At 47.7% G+C, this 18,929-nt stretch overlaps 1 protein-coding gene across 29 annotated transcripts in view; it reads left to right on the top strand.

Annotated features, from left to right (window-relative positions):
• The window catches only part of LOC123605040 (protocadherin gamma-C4), a 169,229-nt gene that overhangs the window by 138,319 nt on the left and 11,981 nt on the right, over positions 1-18,929 (top strand). For 24 of the 29 annotated variants that reach the window (XM_045491539.1, XM_045491555.1, XM_045491549.1 and 21 more), the window contains one exon: positions 15,095-15,153. In XM_045491539.1, coding sequence (XP_045347495.1) covers positions 15,095-15,153 — 59 coding nt within the window. Of the gene's footprint in view, positions 1-5,056; positions 12,099-14,662; positions 14,723-15,094; positions 15,154-18,929 lie in introns of those variants that run through there. The other 5 variants (XM_045491361.1, XM_045491350.1, XM_045491582.1 and 2 more) reach the window with 5 other exon arrangements.

Below are 18,929 nucleotides of genomic sequence, written 5' to 3' on the forward strand. Positions count from 1 at the left end.
TAATTTTCCTTTGTCTATGCATGCAGATCCTGTACCTCATTCTCAGGTGATTTTCAATTAAATAAAATTCAGGGTGCCTGGGTGGCTCAGTCGGTTAAGCTCCAGCTTTGGCTCAGGTTATGATCTTGAGGTTTGTGGATTGAAGCCCCACGTCAGGTTCTGTGCTGACAGCTCAGAGCCTGGAGCCTGCTTTGGATTCTGTGTCCCTCTCTCTTTGCCCCTCCCCCATTCACACTCTGTCTCTCTCTCAAAAATAAATAAACATTTAAAAAATAAATAAATAAAATTCTAGGCATCCTTTAACTTTTATTTCAAGTACACTGCTGGAAATAACGTGTACATTACCTACAAAATATTTTTATGTTATAATGGTAATGCATGTGTAATATAAAAAACTTGGGAAATAGAGAAAAGTACTAAAAAAATTAAAGCTAACAATAATCCCCAAATCTAAAGACATAATCACCATTAATTATAAAAGTAAAAGTAATCATTTATTTTGAAAGTAAATCCAGACAGTCCAAAAGAACATATAGTACAAATTGAAAGTTCTTTTGTACCCTAGCATTATTCCCAATCCTTCCAGCATTATTTTTTTAAGTATACACACAGTATAAAATGTAGGTAAATTTGTATCTTGAGAAAGGTAAAGCTTTCATTTATTCAGGCTGGTGTGCAGGTTAACTGTAAAACCTGTGTCTTTAGTGAAACCTATACACACTTCTCATTGTGGGAGAGTCACTGTTATTACTAATAAGTGTATTATTGTTATTAACCTTGGATTTGGCAGTTAGACAAGTAGGGCTTCACCACTTATCAGCTGTGAGTTCTTGGCTAAGGTAATCTCAGAATCTGGTATATCATAAGTGTTAAAAAAAAATCTTGTCTATTACTATTATTATTTTTATTCTTTACCCATCCAAAATCTTAAGCACACCTTGAAATAAGAAAATCTGGAGATAGCCAGAAATGACAAAGTAGAGGCATAAATGGAAAGGCTAAGAAAAGATGAAAGCCAGAGAGAAACAGCTGTCAGACTGGAAGTCAGACTGGGAATCAACTGGCATTTTCCCTAGAACAGTGTTCTCAAACTTGGTTGCACACTAGAATTACCTGGGGACCCCTTAAAAATTCTGAAGCCCAGGCCACATCCCAGACCAATTAAAGCACAATCTCTTGGGACACATGGCTCAGTATTTTTTGAAGGTCCCCAAGTGATTCTGATGTGCAGACAAGTTTGAAAACTTCTGCCCTAGAATGTACCAGTCTTTTAATTAACATATTTATGAAGCAAAGTGTTATTCTGGCATTCAAAGAACCAGGCTTATTGGGCCAGGCTGAACTTAGAAAATCCTGTCATTTCTCAACCTTAAGATATTACATAAAATAGCTCTATAAACTCATTGAATTACTTTGTTGTACACCTGAAATTAACACTGTGTGTCAAGTATACTCAAATAAATAAATAAAATACATATGTATTATATAGAATAGCTCTAGAAGAGCAACATAGCGAAGACATAAGAGGATCCTTCAGTCATCTAAAGAGACAATCTTCCTAAACCACTAGCACACGGGGCACCTGGGTGGCTTAGTCAGTTAAGCATCTGACTTCCACTCAGGTCATGATCTTGCGGTTCGTGGGTTTGAGCCTCGTGTCAGACTCTGTTCTGACAGTTCAGAGCCAGGAGCCTGCTTTGGATTCTCTGTCTCCCTCTCTCTCTGCGCCACCGCCCCCCCCCCCGGCCCCGCCACGGTCTGTGTCTCTCTCTCTCAAAAAGAAGCATTAAAAAAAAAAAAAAAAAAGCTGGACAGTGGGTATGGAACCTCTCTGGGGAGTGACAAAAAGATTCTCTAATTAGATTGGTGTGATGGTTGTATCCTTTTAGTATATTCACGTATACTAAAAGCATTAAATTGTGCATTTTATTTTTTAATTTTTTATTATTTTTGGGAGAGAGGGAGTGAGGGGCAGGCAGAAAGAGAGGGAGATACAGAATCCAAGGCAGGCTCCAGGCTCCAAGCTGTCAGCACAGAACCGCGAGATCATGATCTGAGCCGAAGTCCAATGCTTAACCTACTGAGCCACCCAGGCACCCTGAATTATGCATTTTAAATGGATGAATTGTATAGTATGTGAACTGTATCTCATTAAAGCTGTTTTTAAACTGTAGAATGGGAGAATCACAAACCTGGCATAAAAGGATCAAGTCAGGGATATGGGATTAAGGCTTTATGATATTCCAGTGCTAGTAATTGACTGTGTGCCTCTTTTGGTGTGAACTTGCAAATATGGAGACCTATAAGAGGTCTAGTTCTTAAATATGAAAGGTATCAGGAAAGGGCTAGTTTATGATCATACAGATTACAAACTAGTAGAAAAATCATTTAAGATGTTATAGAGGGGTGCCTGGGTGGCAAAATCAGTTTTAAGTATCAGACTCCTGGTTTAGGGTCAGGTCATGATCCCAGGGTTGTGGGATCAGAGCCCTGAGTTGGGCTCCGGACTGTCAGTGTTGAGCCTGCTTGGGACACTTTCTTTTCCTCTCTCTCTGCCTCCCCCCTACTCTCTCTCTCTCAAAAAAAAAAATAAAAGAAATTTAAAACAAATGGCTTTAAAAAAAAGATATTATAGAAAGAGAGTCTTTTTTCTCAGACAAACCAGGTATGGGAGTGGGAGGAGTTCTAGTACTGCATGTATTAGTTGTTTAGCTTCATGCACATCTCTTAACCTCTCTGAACCCCAGTTTCCTCATCTATAAAATACAGATGACATCTTTCAAAATTGTTGTGTAAGTTAAAAGCAGTGCATATAAAGCATGTTGAATATAAAATATTCTTGTGAAGTATAAGTATTCAGTAACTATTTGTTGAACTAATAAATGATAATATCAGTAATTCACCATTTAGTGAGTATCCCTATATGCAGACGCTGTAAAAGACGAAAAGACACATTTCCTGTCATTATGGTATATAGAGTAGTACCATGGGAAACACATGCAAAAAAAAAAAAATGACAGTGAAGATCTGCATAATACAAGAAGCAACCAGAGCAAAGGGAAAGAAACCCATAAGCCAGCCTGAGGAAATCAGGAAGATTTTATAGAGGTGGTGATTATTGAGCTGAGAAGTAAAAGTTAAGGAGTTTATTTTTTTAATTTTTTTTAAGGTAAATCTCTTTTTTTTTAAATACAAAATTTGTCAAATTGGTTTCCATACAACACCCGGTGCTCATCCCAACAGGTGCCCTCCTCAATGTCCATCACCCACCCTCCCCTCCCTCCCATCCCTCATCAACCTTCACTTTGTTTTCAGTTTTTAAGAGACTCTTATGTTTTGTCTCCCCCCCCAACCTCTTTTTTTCCCCCTTCCTCTCCCCCATGGTCTTCTGTTAAGTTTCTCAGTAAGTAGTAGTTTATTAAATAGTAAAGGGAAAAGGGAGGCAGGAAGGGCCTTTGCAGGAAATTTCATGCATATGGATAATGATACTTAATTATTGCTGAACCTTAAAGTATGTTTGTTTAACAGTCTTGGCAAGAGATAAAGTGAAGCAAGTAGTCAGGAGTTAGATCTTGAGTTACTTTTAGGCTTCATTCTGTATTCATGATAGTCACTGCAGAACTTTAAACCCCTATGTATGATGTCCTCAAGAGAGATTATCCTGGCACCCATAAGTAAAATAGATTGGGGATATTGCTACTGGAGACAAAGAGAACAGTTAGAAGCCTGTTAAAATATCTGAGGAGAAGATTGATAAATGCTTGAACCACCACAGTGGCAGTATAGGTGGAAGGTGTTGACTATAGTATAATCATCAGGACTTTTTAATTGACATGATTGAGGGAGTCAGGGAGAGAAATGAGTCAAGGATGGCTCTGCCTGTCCCTCCCTGTTCTGATGGAGGTACTGGGTTGATGGTGGTATCATTCACTGTGATAGTGAATCCTGCCCCAAATACCTGGTAGTTCAGACTGATTTATACTTCCACCATTCCTATGAGAGGAGAGTTAGCTGTTTTTTGGTTAAAACACACACACACACACACACACACACACACACACACACACACACACACACACAAATTCAGATCCCTCTCTTTGAGACCAGAATGTAGGTTGTTGGCCTCAAGAGGATAGTCAAAAGGATATTCTTGAGGCTTAAGGGTTTGGAAAAATCTGGAGAGGGATTAGAACCCTGGGTTTTGCTCCCGGTTTTCACACCCAGTGGTAACCTAGGTGAGGCTTCAGATGAGTTAAGAAATCTTATGTTGACATCAGGCTGGACTTTTTCTCTTTGTGCTCTGGTGTGTTTGTCACTCAGATTATAGTTTGCAGGTAACTACAGTGTGAGATGATCTGTGTTTCTCAACTGTGTGTTTGTGTGTGTATTTTTAAGGTGGTAGCCAGGCTCCTGGGAGGGTCTAGATCAGGGTTGAAGAAGAGTGAGATAAAGTCTCCAGCTCCAAGAGGCCCCCAGGGGCCAAGTAAAAAGCTTGCTCTTTTGAAACTGTCTCTGTTGGTAATTAACAACAAATCAAGCATACCATGGTGTCAAATAAAGGGGATTTGTGGGCACAGTGCTATTAGTGGCTGATCTCAGTCATTCAAGGAAGCTATTAAATCTGTGAACATTAGCATTCTGCCAAGCAATGAGATCTAGTCCTTAGCGCCTCCCATACACACTGATTCTTTACTGATTTGGAACATCTCCCTCTCCTGACTCCCTCCACCTTGCTTCATCTCCTTCTATACTGTCCTGGAAATCAATGAATGGTAATTCAGTGTATCACTAGCTAGTGCCTGAATAAGAGAGATTTTGTGTCTGCTACACCTCCTGTTCCAAAAGAAACGTGCACTGCATAAATTTAATTGGTTACATTAATGTGTAAGTCTTGCCTGCAAAGAGATGGATATGTTTCTGAATAATCTGCAGAGGGGCAGAGTTTTGAATATATGGCACTGCTTCTAATTCGCTGTTGCTCCAATACAATCAGACTGAGGCATAAACTACCCATTTCAAATATTGGTGGATGACAACACTGGCTTGAACAAAGTGACCAGTCTCAAATGGCTACTCCTCTATGGGCTGCAGGTTGCTAGGGCTTTGGCTGTCTGTTTTCCCCGCCGAAAAGGGGCGGGGGAAGTTGGTGTGTTTGGGGGAAAAAAAGAACATACATACATGTTGTTTGCCTCTCATTAGAGGTAATAAACCTATAGAAGGAAATGCTCTTGAGTGGGAGGAAGGCAAAAAGATAGGTTTTTTGTTTTGTTTTGTTTTTTGGGTTTTTTTTTTTTTTTTTTTTTTTTTGTCCTCCAATGCTGCGACGCATTAACCCTGCTGCTATTGGGATGTTCTCTGCTCAGCCTATTGGCTGAACCTAGGAGCTGCTGTCTGCCAATCGGGTGGTGGAAGGCAGACAAATCTACCCCGCCACCAGCAAAAACGGCCTGTAACCCTTGCGGTGCCGGCCCAGCCGCGCCAGAGCTGGCGCCACGAAGAGAGATAGGTGTCTCCAGCTGCTGTTGCCGTTTGGGGCGGGTCGGCTTCTTCTGCTTCCCAGGACCAGGTAGAGGACTAACGGGAAGCAGCAATGCTCCGCAAGGTGGGAAGCTGGGTAGAAATCTTCTGGGGGGCCACCCTTTTGTTCCTCATTTGCCACCTGGGTTACGTTTGTGGGCAGATCCGCTACCCGGTCCCAGAGGAGTCACAAGAAGGGACTTTTGTAGGGAATGTCGCCCAAGATTTCTTGCTGGATACAGAGACTCTGTCAGCTCGTAGGCTGCAGGTTGCTGGAGAGGTGAACCAAAGACACTTCCGTGTGGATTTGGACAGTGGAGCCCTGCTCATCAAGAATCCAATTGATCGAGAGGCACTGTGTGGACTCAGTGCCAGCTGCATCGTGCCCCTGGAGTTTGTAACTGAAGGGCCTTTGGAAATGTACCGAGCGGAGGTAGAGATTGTGGATGTGAATGATCACGCCCCCCGATTTCCTCGGCAGCAGCTAGACTTGGAAATTGGGGAGGCAGCTCCTCCAGGACAGCGTTTCCCCTTGGAAAAGGCTCAGGATGCAGATGTGGGGAGCAATTCTATCAGCAGCTATAGACTAAGCTCCAATGAACACTTTGCACTGGATGTCAAGAAGCGCAGCGACGGCAGCCTGGTCCCAGAGCTGCTCCTGGAGAAGCCTTTGGATCGAGAGAAGCAATCAGACTACCGCCTGGTGCTGACTGCTGTAGATGGAGGGAACCCCCCGAGATCTGGCACTGCAGAGCTCCGGGTATCAGTGCTGGACGTGAATGACAACGCCCCAGCCTTCCAGCAATCCAGCTACAGGATTAGTGTGTTGGAGAGTGCTCCTGCCGGCATGCTGCTCATCCAGCTCAATGCCTCTGACCCAGACCTGGGTCCCAGTGGTAACGTCACCTTTTCTTTCAGTGGTCACACCCCTGATCGTGTGAGAAACCTCTTTAGCCTTCACCCTACTACTGGAAAGCTTACCCTTCAGGGGCCCCTAGACTTTGAGAGTGAGAATTACTATGAATTTGATATTCGGGCTCGCGATGGGGGTTCTCCAGCCATGGAGCAACATTGCAGCCTTCGGGTGGATCTCCTAGATGTAAATGACAATGCCCCCCACATCACAGTGACCTCAGAGCTTGGGACTCTTCCAGAGAGCGCAGAACCTGGCACTGTAGTGGCACTCATCAGTGTGCAGGACCCTGACTCAGGGTCAAATGGAGACGTGAGCCTCCGTATTCCTGACCACTTGCCATTTGCCCTCAAGTCTGCCTTCAGGAACCAGTTCTCCTTGGTGACTTCTGGGCCCTTGGACCGAGAGGCCAAATCCAGCTATGACATCATGGTCACTGCTTCCGATGCTGGGAATCCTCCCCTGAGTACCCAGAGGAGTATTTTCCTCAATATTTCGGATGTGAATGATAACCCACCCTCTTTCTTCCAGAGGTCACATGAGGTGTTTGTTCCTGAGAACAATCGCCCAGGGGACCTGCTTTGTTCCCTTGCAGCCTCTGATCCAGACTCTGGCTTGAATGCACTCATCTCCTACTCTCTCTTGGAGCCCAGAAATCGAGATGTGTCAGCTTCTTCTTTCATCTCTCTGAACCCCCAAACAGGAGCTGTTCATGCTACTCGATCCTTTGACTATGAACAAACACAGACATTGCAATTTGAGGTGCAGGCCCGGGATCGGGGCAACCCACCTCTTAGTAGCACTGTGACAGTTCGTCTGTTTGTGCTGGACCTCAATGACAATGCCCCAGCTGTGCTGCGTCCTAGGGCCCGGCCTGGTTCTTTATGTCCGCAAGCTCTGCCTCCATCAGTTGGTGCTGGCCATCTAGTCACAAAGGTCACTGCTGTGGACTTGGATTCAGGTTACAATGCTTGGGTTTCCTATCAGCTCCTGGAGGCCCCAGACCCCAGCCTGTTTGCTGTCTCTCGCTATGCTGGGGAGGTTCGGACGGCAGTTCCCATCCCAGCTGATCTCCCACCACAGAAGCTGGTCATTGTAGTAAAGGATAGTGGTAGTCCACCACTCTCTACCTCTGTTACTCTACTGGTTTCCTTGGAGGAAGATACTCATCCAGTTGTCCCTGATCTTCGGGAATCTTCAGCTCCAAGGGAAGGAGAATCCCGCCTGACCCTCTATTTGGCTGTATCACTAGTGGCAATTTGCTTTGTCTCCTTTGGCTCATTCGTTGCACTACTGTCTAAGTGTTTGCGTGGGGCTGCCTGTGGAGTGACCTGCTTTCCTGCTGGCACCTGTGCCTGTCTCACCCGATCTCGAAGGAGGGAGGGGCTTCCTCCTTCCAATGGGATCCTGCGAATCCAGCTAGGGTCAGATGATCCTATCAAGTTTGTTGATGTGGGCGGCCACTCTCATGGCTGTACACCCTTGGCTTCTGCACCCACTCGGAGCGATAGCTTCATGATGGTGAAGTCACCCAGTGCACCTATGGCAGGGGAGCCTGTTCGCCCAAGCTGCCCACCCTCTGATCTTCTGTATGGGCTAGAGGTGAGACCTTTGCAGGCTCAGCCAGTGCTTGAGAGTTACTCTGATCCAAGCATATGGCTGGGTCATGTCCCTGGGACTGTTGGTCTCTCTGCAAGAGCCCATAGTGAGTGGTAACTATGTCGTAGGTGGTGTGCTTTAGAAGTATTTTGTGAATAACCAGGAAGTTGTCACAGATTAGTACTTGAGGTGGATTATGTACCTGAAGGTAAGAAATGAAGGTAATGATCAAGAGCCAGGGTATTGTGGAAGCATGGTGCCAGAATGTGGGAACGTAGAAGGCTATCCTGTACAAGGGTAGGATGTATCAGGCAGTCACCTAAACCCAAGAGGTTGCTTTCTCTTCCTGAATGAGGGGGGCAGGTTCTGGACTACCTTAACTCTAGGTTACCATTTCCCAATGAATCTAGGGTGACTGCTGTATTTGCCCCACAATATTAAGTACCTCCTAACCCACCATAGAGAGATCTCGCTGCTTGAAACAGCAGAGAGCACAAAGAGGGGAGAGCTGAAGGGGAAGTAGGGAGGCATCAGGATGCAAGCAGAGATCTTTTAGTCCAAGTCTTCAGGAATCCCATTCAGGTTCCCACTGAGATTTGAGCTAGATGCAAAAGAATTGGGGGCAGGGGAGCATTACTTCTTTGGTGGGGGGAAAGCAACATGTGAGTAAAATCACTTCATGTCAGAAAACTGGTTTACAGCTGAGGAACTCAGAGGCAGCCCCTCTGGAAGTCTTTAAGTAGACTTTTGAATTGGTGCAACCATAAATTCTAGAGACAATGCCTGGTTTCTACTCACTCTCCTGGGTGACCTGAATCAGTTCCAGGAATGTTCCCCCTACTAAAAGCTGTTATGCTCATTCCATAGCTTAAGTCGGGGATCTCATAAAAGCTGAATCCTGTAACCATCAGCTGACATTGAGATTCCTCAAAGCATTGATGGAGAGTCAGAGCAAGGCTTTACAGGATCCTAACAAATGGTTTCTCTCACCTCAGCCATGTTTGGCAGAATGGCGTGGGTGGGGGGTGGGGGGGTTCACATGGCTTTGCCTCCCCTGGAAGGACAAAATTTTGTTGGTTTAACAAAGTAGTGGAAACTTCTAAAGTCCTGAGGGAAGTTGCTGGGACAGAACACTGAGAAGTTTTGTACCACTTTGTCTTCCCTGTTGAGAACCATCTGAGCTGTCAAACTTTGCTGCCAAGGGGGCTGAATCAACCTGCAGCATGAAATGAGTGGGGAGGTAGGAGGCTTCATTGACACAGATTTGCCTGTTCCTAAGGTTTCCAGGACTGAGGGGACTTCATAATTGGTTGAGAGCAGACAGACTTTTTGGCCAATCAGACTCAGAGCAGAGGTGGGGGATCTGCTCTTCCTGCCCACCTCTCCTCCTCCTGTTCCCCAGCTCCACTCAGATTCAGTTCCCCTCCCCCCCCACCCACCCCCGCCATTTGGTGACTAAGAAGAACTGCTGCAGGCAGACATACCTCGGAGCAGTTTTTAAGAGGCTGGAAGGAGACATAAGAGATTTCAGCTGCTACATTCCAAGACCTGGGTCTGCCTTGGAGACAGGACAGCACAGAGTCAGTGTCCAGGAAGGGACCTCTGGGTCATGGGGCCCAAGACACCCCCACAGCTCGCTGGGAAATGGCAAGTGCTGTGCATGTTGTCGTTGTGCTGCTGGGGCTGGGTGTCCGGGCAGCTTCGTTACTCAGTGGTGGAGGAGTCTGAGCCGGGGACGCTGGTGGGGAATGTTGCTCAGGATCTAGGCTTAAAGGTGACAGATCTGTTGAGCCGCCGACTGCGGTTGGGGTCTGAGGAGAATGGACACTTTTTTTCCCTGAGCTTGATGAGTGGTGCTCTGGCAGTGAATCAAAAGATTGACCGAGAGAGCCTATGTGGAGCCAGTACAAGCTGCCTGCTGCCAATACAGGTGGTGACTGAACACCCCCTGGAACTAATCCGCGTAGAGGTAGAGATCCTGGATCTCAATGACAACTCTCCTGGCTTTGCCACCTCTGAGCGAGAGATACGCATCTCAGAATCAGCTGCGCTTGGGGCCCGATTCCCACTGGATAGTGCCCAGGATCCGGACGTGGGCACCAATACTGTGAGCTTCTACACTCTAAGCCCCAGCAGCCATTTCTTTCTGAATGTGAAGACCCTAAAAGATGGGAAGCTATTCCCAGAGCTGGTGCTGGAGCAGCAGCTGGACCGTGAAGCCCAGGCAAGACATCAGCTGGTGCTCACTGCTGTGGATGGGGGTATCCCAGCCCGCTCAGGGACGACCCTTATCTCTGTCATTGTACTGGACATTAATGATAATGCTCCGACTTTCCAGTCCTCAGTTCTACGTGTGGGGCTCCCAGAAAATGCACCCATGGGTACACTGCTGCTCCGCCTCAATGCCACTGATCCGGACGAGGGCACCAATGGCCAACTAGACTACTCTTTTGGAGACCATACATCAGAAGTGGTGCGTAACATCTTTGGCCTAGACCCTAGCAGTGGAGCAATCCACGTGTTGGGTCCCATAGACTTTGAGGAGTCAAGTTTCTATGAAATTCATGCAAGAGCCCGTGACCAGGGACAGCCAGCTATGGAAGGCCACTGCATGATTCAAGTGGATGTGGAAGATGCCAATGACAACGCCCCAGAGGTACTGCTAGCCTCTCTGGTCAACCCTATCCTGGAGAGCACACCAGTGGGCACAGTAGTGGGCTTGTTTAATGTGCGGGACCGAGACTCGGGGAGAAATGGTGAAGTGAGCCTTGATATCTCCCCGGACCTGCCATTTCAGATTAAGCCTTCTGAAAACCACTACTCACTGCTAACCAGCCAGCCTTTGGACCGGGAGACCACATCCCACTATGTCATTGAGCTACTTGCTAGTGATGCAGGCTCACCTCCCCTGCATGCACATCTCACCATCCGGCTCAACATTTCAGATGTTAATGACAATGCACCCTACTTTTCTCAACAGCTCTATACTGCTTACATCCCTGAAAACCGGCCTCCAGGTTCCCTTCTTTGCACTGTGGCTGCCTCAGACCCAGACACTGGTGATAATGCCCATCTCACCTACTCCATTGTAGGGAATCAGATTCAGGGAGCCCCAGCTTCCTCCTTTGTATATGTCAACCCTGAGGATGGGCGGGTCTTTGCCCAGCGCACCTTTGACTACGAATTGTTGCAAATGATGCACATCATGGTGGGTGTGCGAGACTCTGGCTCTCCCCCATTGCACTCGAACACATCTCTGCATGTGTTTGTCCTGGATCAGAATGATAATGCACCAGCGGTGCTGCACCCAAGACCCGGCTGGGAACTCTCAGTCCCCCAACGTCTCCCTCGCTCTGCTCCTCCTGGCTCCTTGGTCACCAAAGTGACAGCTGTGGATGCTGATGCTGGCCACAATGCATGGCTCTCCTATTCACTGTTGCCACAGTCTACAGCTCCAGGACTGTTCCTGGTGTCTGCACATACTGGGGAGGTGCGCACAGCCCGGGCCTTACGGGAAGATGACTCTAACACCCAGCAGGTTGTGATCCTGGTGAGGGACAATGGTGACCCTTCTCTCTCCTCTACAGCCACAGTGTTGCTGGTTCTGGAGGATGAGGACCCTGAGGAAATGCCCAAATCCAACGATTTCCTCACACTCCCTCCTGAGCGTTCAGACCTTACCCTTTACCTCATTGTGGCTCTTGCAGCCATCAGTCTCTTATCCTTAGTAACCTTCACCTTTCTGTCAGCTAAATGCCTTCGGGGGCACACAGATGAGGATGGGGGTGGGGGCCAGTGCTGTAGGTACCAGGACTCGCCCTCTCGGGACTTCTATAAGCAGTCCAGTCCCAACCTGCAAGTGAGCTCAGACGGCACACTCAAGTACATGGAGGTGACACTGCGGCCCACAGACTCACAGAGCCACTGCTACAGGACGTGCTTTTCACCAGCCTCGGATGGCAGTGACTTCACTTTTCTAAGGCCCCTCAGTGTCCAGCAGCCCTCAGCGCTGGTGCTGGAGCCTGATGCCTTCCGGTCCCGCTCTAATACGCTGCGGGAGCGGAGCCAGGTGAGGGGCTCAACACTGCCCAGGACAACCCCTGTGGGCTGCAATGGAGAAGCAGCCCATCCACAAAAGGGACTTTGAATTTATGTCCATTCCTCTTGGGAGGGGGTGGGGGTGTGGGAGTGGAGGATGGAGCTCAGTGTTGCCTGCACTCCACCTGATTGTTGGGACCATTTGGACTGATTGTGTGGAATGCCAATGTGGGGATAGGACTCTGAGCACCAGGAGGTGGTGGTGATTATAGGTGAGGGGAAGTAAGACCAGTCCCTGCTGCCCTCACTCAGAAAAGGCTGGGGCCCAGCAGTCTTTATGGTTAGGGTTGGGGAGCAGAGGGTGGTCCTTGGTGGAGGCAGTCATGGATCTATGCCTGCATCCAGCCTCCTTGACTCCCAAGCCAGCCAGCTTGCTGTGCCAGTCTTTAAGTTTCCTCTTCCAGTCCCTTGATCTGTGACTTCACTGTTAATCTCAACCTTCCTTATTCCTCCGTCAAACAAATGCACCTGTAGACAGGATCATTGTACATCCAGGCTTCATGCATGTCCTCCTTGCAGAACACACCCACTGGCCACACGTAGCAACAGACTCGTCTCATCTCATCTGCATGCTCACAGACACACACACACACACACTCACACACACCTGCACTTGGGCTTACACACACACACCACCTTTTACTGCCAGCGCTTGCTGCCAAGTTCATATGCACTGGCTATTCCTGGGCCCCTCATAGCTTTCCAACCACCTGGCTGCTGGCCTCAGTGGTGCTCACTGCTGACTGATCACACCCTGGTGAGGATCCCATGGCACAGTTTCCCAGGGCCTGCAAGGACCCAGGAACCTTTTCCTGCTTCTACCTGGGACTAGATCAGGTCACCTCTGGGCAAGAGTTTTTAACTGTGGCGTGGGCCACCCCATAGTATTGGGCCTCCAAGCAGAGGGCAGTGGTGTGCCTCCAGCCCAGAAACCTCTGGGTCTGGCTGAGCTATCCTGTGGGCCAAGGGTAGGATAGGCAGCCTGGGACCTCAGTGACAGTCACTGCCTGTCCTATCACAGGAAGTGGGGACATGAAGCACCTGGACCCTGGACACTCAGAGATAGGCTTTTGGCTCCGTCGTGACCTTGATGTGGTTCCTGTGATCTAGGGTCAGGGCTTTGGGGGTGACCAAAGTATGTGAGACTCTGTCAATCCTTCCTTCAGCTGAGGGAAAGCCACAGCCTCTGCCAGATGCTGGGGTGCCCTCATCAGTGGGGAAACTATGATAGTAAAAAGGCACAAGTTTCCACAAACTCAGGAGCTTTTATTCAAATATACTCATGCCCCACTCTGCACTTGATGAATCAGAATTAGAGTTTGAAACAATATCCCCATGTGATAGCTGATTGAAAGAGCCTTCCTGCACTACCTCCTTGGAGTACCATGTTCTTCACTTGTTCTTCCCAAGAATTTTGTTGGGTAGATACTAGCTTCCCCACCTTGTAACTGAATTTCACAGAGGTCAAGTGACATGCAAGTTCACTGGGTAAGTGGTAGAGAAAGATCTAACTTGGGTCTAATTCCAGAATTTGTGCTTTCACAAAGCTGGAAGATGGGCGGGCAGTTTGCATCTGCTTGGATGGGGCATAGATGGGATTCTTTCCCTTTTAGGGCTTTATATGTTAGAGAAAAGTCTTCTGGGGCTCCTTGTTCCTGAGTAGCCCTCACTGAACACGCTTTGGACCCGCCATCTTTGTGTAAGTTGTGAGTTTTGCCCAGCATCTCTCCTCCAGTCTGTCATGGTTCTTGCATGATTCATGGTTCTTGCATGGATCATACATAGATTGTCCTGTGTCTAAGAATACACTGGCTGATGAGTAGGCATCCCATTGCCTTTCCCCAGGCTGGTGATCTGGACTGGTGCTGGTGACTCGTGTTGTACCTGGGATGCTAACTTTCTGGGTTCTGCTCATATCACTGACACCTGTGGGCCTTAGAGTGAGATACTTGACAGACTTGGGTCTGTCTTCTCCCCCGTGTAATCAGAGATGCTCACACTTCTCCTCTGCTTCTGGGAGTGAGAGTGAGAGTCTCTTATCAGCACAGCCCAGAAGGGGTAAGGAGATGGCTCTAGGAATGCTCCATGTGTGATGGGATAATACACCCTCTTGAAAGGGTGGAAGGGACTCAGGAGTGAAGTGGCCGGCCAAAGTCCCACACCTTCACCCAGGTGGGACATGGCTACAGATCAGCCCCTTAGGAGCCCTGGAGACTTAGCTGGCTCTCCTTAGAGGCTTTGGAGGCTGTGGGAGCTAGGTCTCTGCTGGGCTCCCTCCCAGCAGTTTTCTCTGTCCCAGACAGAGCAGCCTTGTTCTCTCCTCCTTAGTCACAGCCATTGTCTGGCAGAGTTCTGGGGGTGAGGGGTGTCTTGGGGCTTGGATGCCCTGCAAAGGATCAGTCTGGCATGACTCCTAAGTTAATAATGTGTTTAGCTGTGGGAAGGGATTCTTGAGAGCCAAAGGCCTGGAGGAGGCATCCCTCTGAATATATTACAGCACAACCTGGCGCAAAAAGGGTTACCCGGAGCAGCAGCCATCTTGCTGCAAGGATGCTTTTGTTCCCAGCTGAGGAGCTAAATAAATTCTTTCTAGAGGCTGGTGAAATTCTCATCTAAAATCTCCTCTGCCACTTTTGAGGGCCTTTTCTGCACCCCTCCCTCTGGTTCCACAGGAGACACTTCCAGCCCTTGAATCTCAGCTCCGAATTTCTGAGTCTGTGGGCAGGGAGGAATGGGCTATTTCTTCAGCAGAGGAATCTGAGTTTGCTCTCTATGTTCAGATAGGTGTTATTTTCTCTCTGCCTCAGACCTCTGAGACCTGGGGTTCGGTTTGTCTTTGGAGATTAGTCTTTCCCTCCCTCCTCTTTCTCTGTGTCCATTCCCCTCTTTCCTTCCTTGCCTATCCCCAGACTGTGGTGACATTCTTTTTGTGAGTACTCAGCCCCTTTCCCTCTGTTTTCTCCACAGCAAGCCCCGCCCAACACGGACTGGCGATTCTCTCAGGCCCAGAGACCTGGCACCAGCGGGTAGGTGACTGCTTCTCCAGCCCACCCTCTTCTCTGCAGCATTTTCTCAGTGATGACGTGGGAGGAGGTGGGGGAGGGCTCAGCATGTGCTACAAATGGCTTCTTCCCTCAGTTCCGGATTTCAGGGAGGCTTTGGTGTATTGGGGGCTGGTACACAGAGCCCAGCAGGAAAAGGCGTCTACTCTATTTTGAAAGCTCATTTCACACCTCAGCCCCTCCCTTCTCACCAGGTGAATCTTTTCCTATCTCCTGGTCCTGAGGTGGTCTCTGGGTGGAACGCATCTAATTCCTAAGTCCCCCTGTTCCAGATTGGGCTGGGGTTCAGGCAGAGAACCAGGGGACAGGAGACGGGGGAGGCACAGTGGGCAGTCAGAACCTCCTCCAGAGTTCACGGGGAAGAGCCCAGGAGAGGTGGGGGAGGTGGGTCAGCTGTTGGAAGTGGAGACTGCACTGCTGGAGGCTGGGCTGAGGAGGGAGCTCCTGGGACAGGTCTCCCTCCTCCCGCCCCACTCCAGGCTGCCTAGGTCCTGAAACTGGTCCTGCCCTCTCTACCTGCAGGCCTTTTTCTCTGCCACTCTTTCTTACTGCTTTGGCCTTCCCTCAGTCTCTTATCTCAGTTTGTGGTCTTTGCCTCTCACTCTCTTTCTGTCTCTTAGTTTCTGTCTTTATTGCTGCATCTTGGTCCCTGCCGTTTGTGTCTACTTGCCCTGATCTGTGCCTTGCACTGCACCTGCCATGCTGGGTGCTCAATAAATGTGGAATTAATGAATAAATATGACTCTTCCTTAGTCTCAGTCTCTGTTTCTTTTCTGTCTGTTTCTGCCTCCCAGTCTCTTTCCTTGAACTCTTTTCTTTTCCTCTTTCCTAGTGTCCTTACGTTCCTCTGTCTCTAGTCTCTTGGTTTCTCAACCTCTTGCTATTTCTGCTTTCCTCTTTGTTCTCAGCCTATGTCTTTTTCCTTGTCTTTGTGTGTGTCTGTTTCTGTATCTCTAAGTGTCTACTCTGTGTCTGCATTGCTGAATCTCTTCCTGTTACTCTTTGTTTCTCTCTGTTTCCCTTTTATCCTGTCTCCTACTCTTTGTCTCTGTCTCTCATTTTTTTGTACTTGTGGGCAAGCCAGCACACACATCCCCTCACCTCCCGCCCACAACTCTCTCCCTGCCCCTGTCCCTCACATACAGAGTCTTTGATCAGTGCTCACCACCACATACTCCTCTATCCAGGCTATCCCAGCTGTTCATTTCAGTTGAGTATGAATTCCTGCTGAGACAGGAACCTCCTGCGGGTGGTAGGGAAGGAAAAAGCAGAAAGATCTTTAGTTGGTCTGAGGGAAGTGGGGTCGGCTTTGGGCCAGTTCTCCCTGTTAGAAGTCAGGAGACTAGAGGAGTCCAAGGAACCCAGGAGAGAGAGAGGGCAGAGCTTAGGTCACCTTCCTCTGCCTCCTTGATGGTCAGGCACTTGCTGCCCACATTTTCCCACATGTTATAGTTGGTGAGTGTTCACTGCCACAAGAATCCAGGAGACCTCAGCACATGCCAGGGAGGTAGAGACTCCACCTCCTTGGCATGTGCAGTCCTGCACATGTATCAGGAACTCAAGATGATTCCTAGAAGGCCTTCAGAAGGCAGAAAAACAGTTGGTTTGGACTGTCTTTGCCCCTCCCTTGACCCCATCTGTCTCCTTTTTCTCCAGTGGCCTTGCCAGCCTTTCTGTATAGCTTATCCATTAGGTCATTCATATGTTTATTCATGTATTCATTCATGCATCACCTACTTATTGGGCATGTACTATGAACCAGGCCATGTTCTAAACACTGTCCTGTAAGAATGAACAAGCAGACATGATCTTTGAGCTCATAGACTTCCAGGCTAGCAGGTGAGACAACAAATTGACAACAAATTGCACTAAAAAATGTCTAGTTAGAAATCATAGCAAATTCTCAGAAAAAGAGGGTCATATGAGTGTAATCGTGGGGGGAAGGGTAGAGAAAGCCTCCAAGAAGAAGTGACATTTGAGCTGAGGTGATGAGAGGTACTGGGCAAATTGTGTCCCCTTTACCCACCTCTGCTGCAGACTGTATACTGGCCCTGAAGCAGAATTCAGTGCTGAACCTAGAAGTCCCACAGATTGCTTCTGTTGTCCCCTCTGGGTTGAGCACCATACCCCTGCCTCAAGTCCTTTGTCATCAAATGAAGGACTTGGTGGCCTGAAATATAGGAGCTCTTGGGGAGATGTAAGGGAAGGTTCCCTTCCTTAGTTAAGTTGAGGGGGATGGACAAACATTTCTGATGTAGTTCCAAAATGGCCCAGGTGAAATAAACATTAAGGGCCCAATCCAACAACTATACCTTTTCTCCTTCATTTATTCCATAGTTAGTAAGCACCTACTGTAGGCCAGGTGGTGTTTTAGGGGTAGGAGATGACAAAATAGGCCTGCTCCCTGCCCACAAGGAGCTTACCATGCGTTGAGTAAAGCAAATATTAACTAAATACCAAAGTAAATGTAAGATCACAGCTATTGTAAGTGCTATAAAGTGCACTACCTGGTGGTGAGGGCCTACAGTAGGGATTTGCCCTGGTAAGGGAGCAAGAGGACCTCTAGGAGGAAAGGAGATTGTGCTGAAATCTGAAGGGTTTCAAATTAACCAGCTCAAGGAGAGAGGGAAGAGCTTCCACACAGGCCTTGTGGTAAGGCCTCTCAAGATCAACAGACTGACAGGGTACTTTGTCTTTGCTGCTGTTATGATGAGTAAATCTGAGTGGAAGGATGAAGAAAGGAGATTTATCCAGTCCAACTCTGGCTCCAGCCCTCCACTGCTTCTCTGCTCCACTCCCCTCCACTGCACCATCTTGGCTACTGGCACACCATGTTCACAACAGGGTTAGTGTTCAGATGAACCTAGTTCAAGTTCAAGTCAGCACTGGGTCACATTGCCCAGACAAAAGGGGGAAAGACATGTTCTGAAGTCCCTGCCTGCCAGGTGCTCCTCCTTCCAGCCACTGTCCCGTCTCAAGTCATCTTTTTGGCTTCTTATCTCAACAGCTGTTATCTCAAGCTCTGAACCCAGCAAGCCACTTGTCCCTTCTCACACAGTAACACAGGCTCCACCCTGCAGCTGTTCCCAGTCTCTGCACAGTGAGAGTCTCCATTTAGCTTGTCCTGGTCTCCACTCTGTTGTCCTTTGATGGCTCCACACTACCCTTCCATCCCCCTCCTCTGAGAAACACTATCCCTGCTCTCCCTCAGTTGAGGCAGCCATTCAGCAGACAAATAGCAACTTAGTTTTGGGTTTGTTTTGTTTTGTTTTGTTTTGTTTTTTTGCTTATAAAATAATACATGCTCATTGTAGAAGCATGGGGAAATAGAGAAAAATTTTTAAAAGAAAAAGGACTCGATTTCACGACCCAGAGAAACCCCCATTAAAATTTTTTGAATATGAAATTTTCAAATTTGTACAAAAGTATAACGGTATAATGAACCTCTATGATCCCACCGTCCAACTTCACCTAATGCCCTACGTTGTTTCACTTCAGTCTCCACCCTGTTACCCCCTTGAATTACTGTGAAACAAATCTCAGCCATCATATAATGTCATCTGACTCTTCACGGTCTTAAACAGACAATTCTTTTACATACAGAAGCATTAACAATAATATCAATAAGCTAATAATATATTAATACTAAGTAATATAATATTAATAAACTAGTATCATCAGATATCTAGTCTGTATTGACACTTCCCGTTATATGTCTCTCTCTGGTAATTCATTTGGAC

This window comes from Leopardus geoffroyi, chromosome A1, assembly GCF_018350155.1.
Source record: "Leopardus geoffroyi isolate Oge1 chromosome A1, O.geoffroyi_Oge1_pat1.0, whole genome shotgun sequence".
NCBI lineage: Eukaryota > Metazoa > Chordata > Mammalia > Carnivora > Felidae > Leopardus > Leopardus geoffroyi.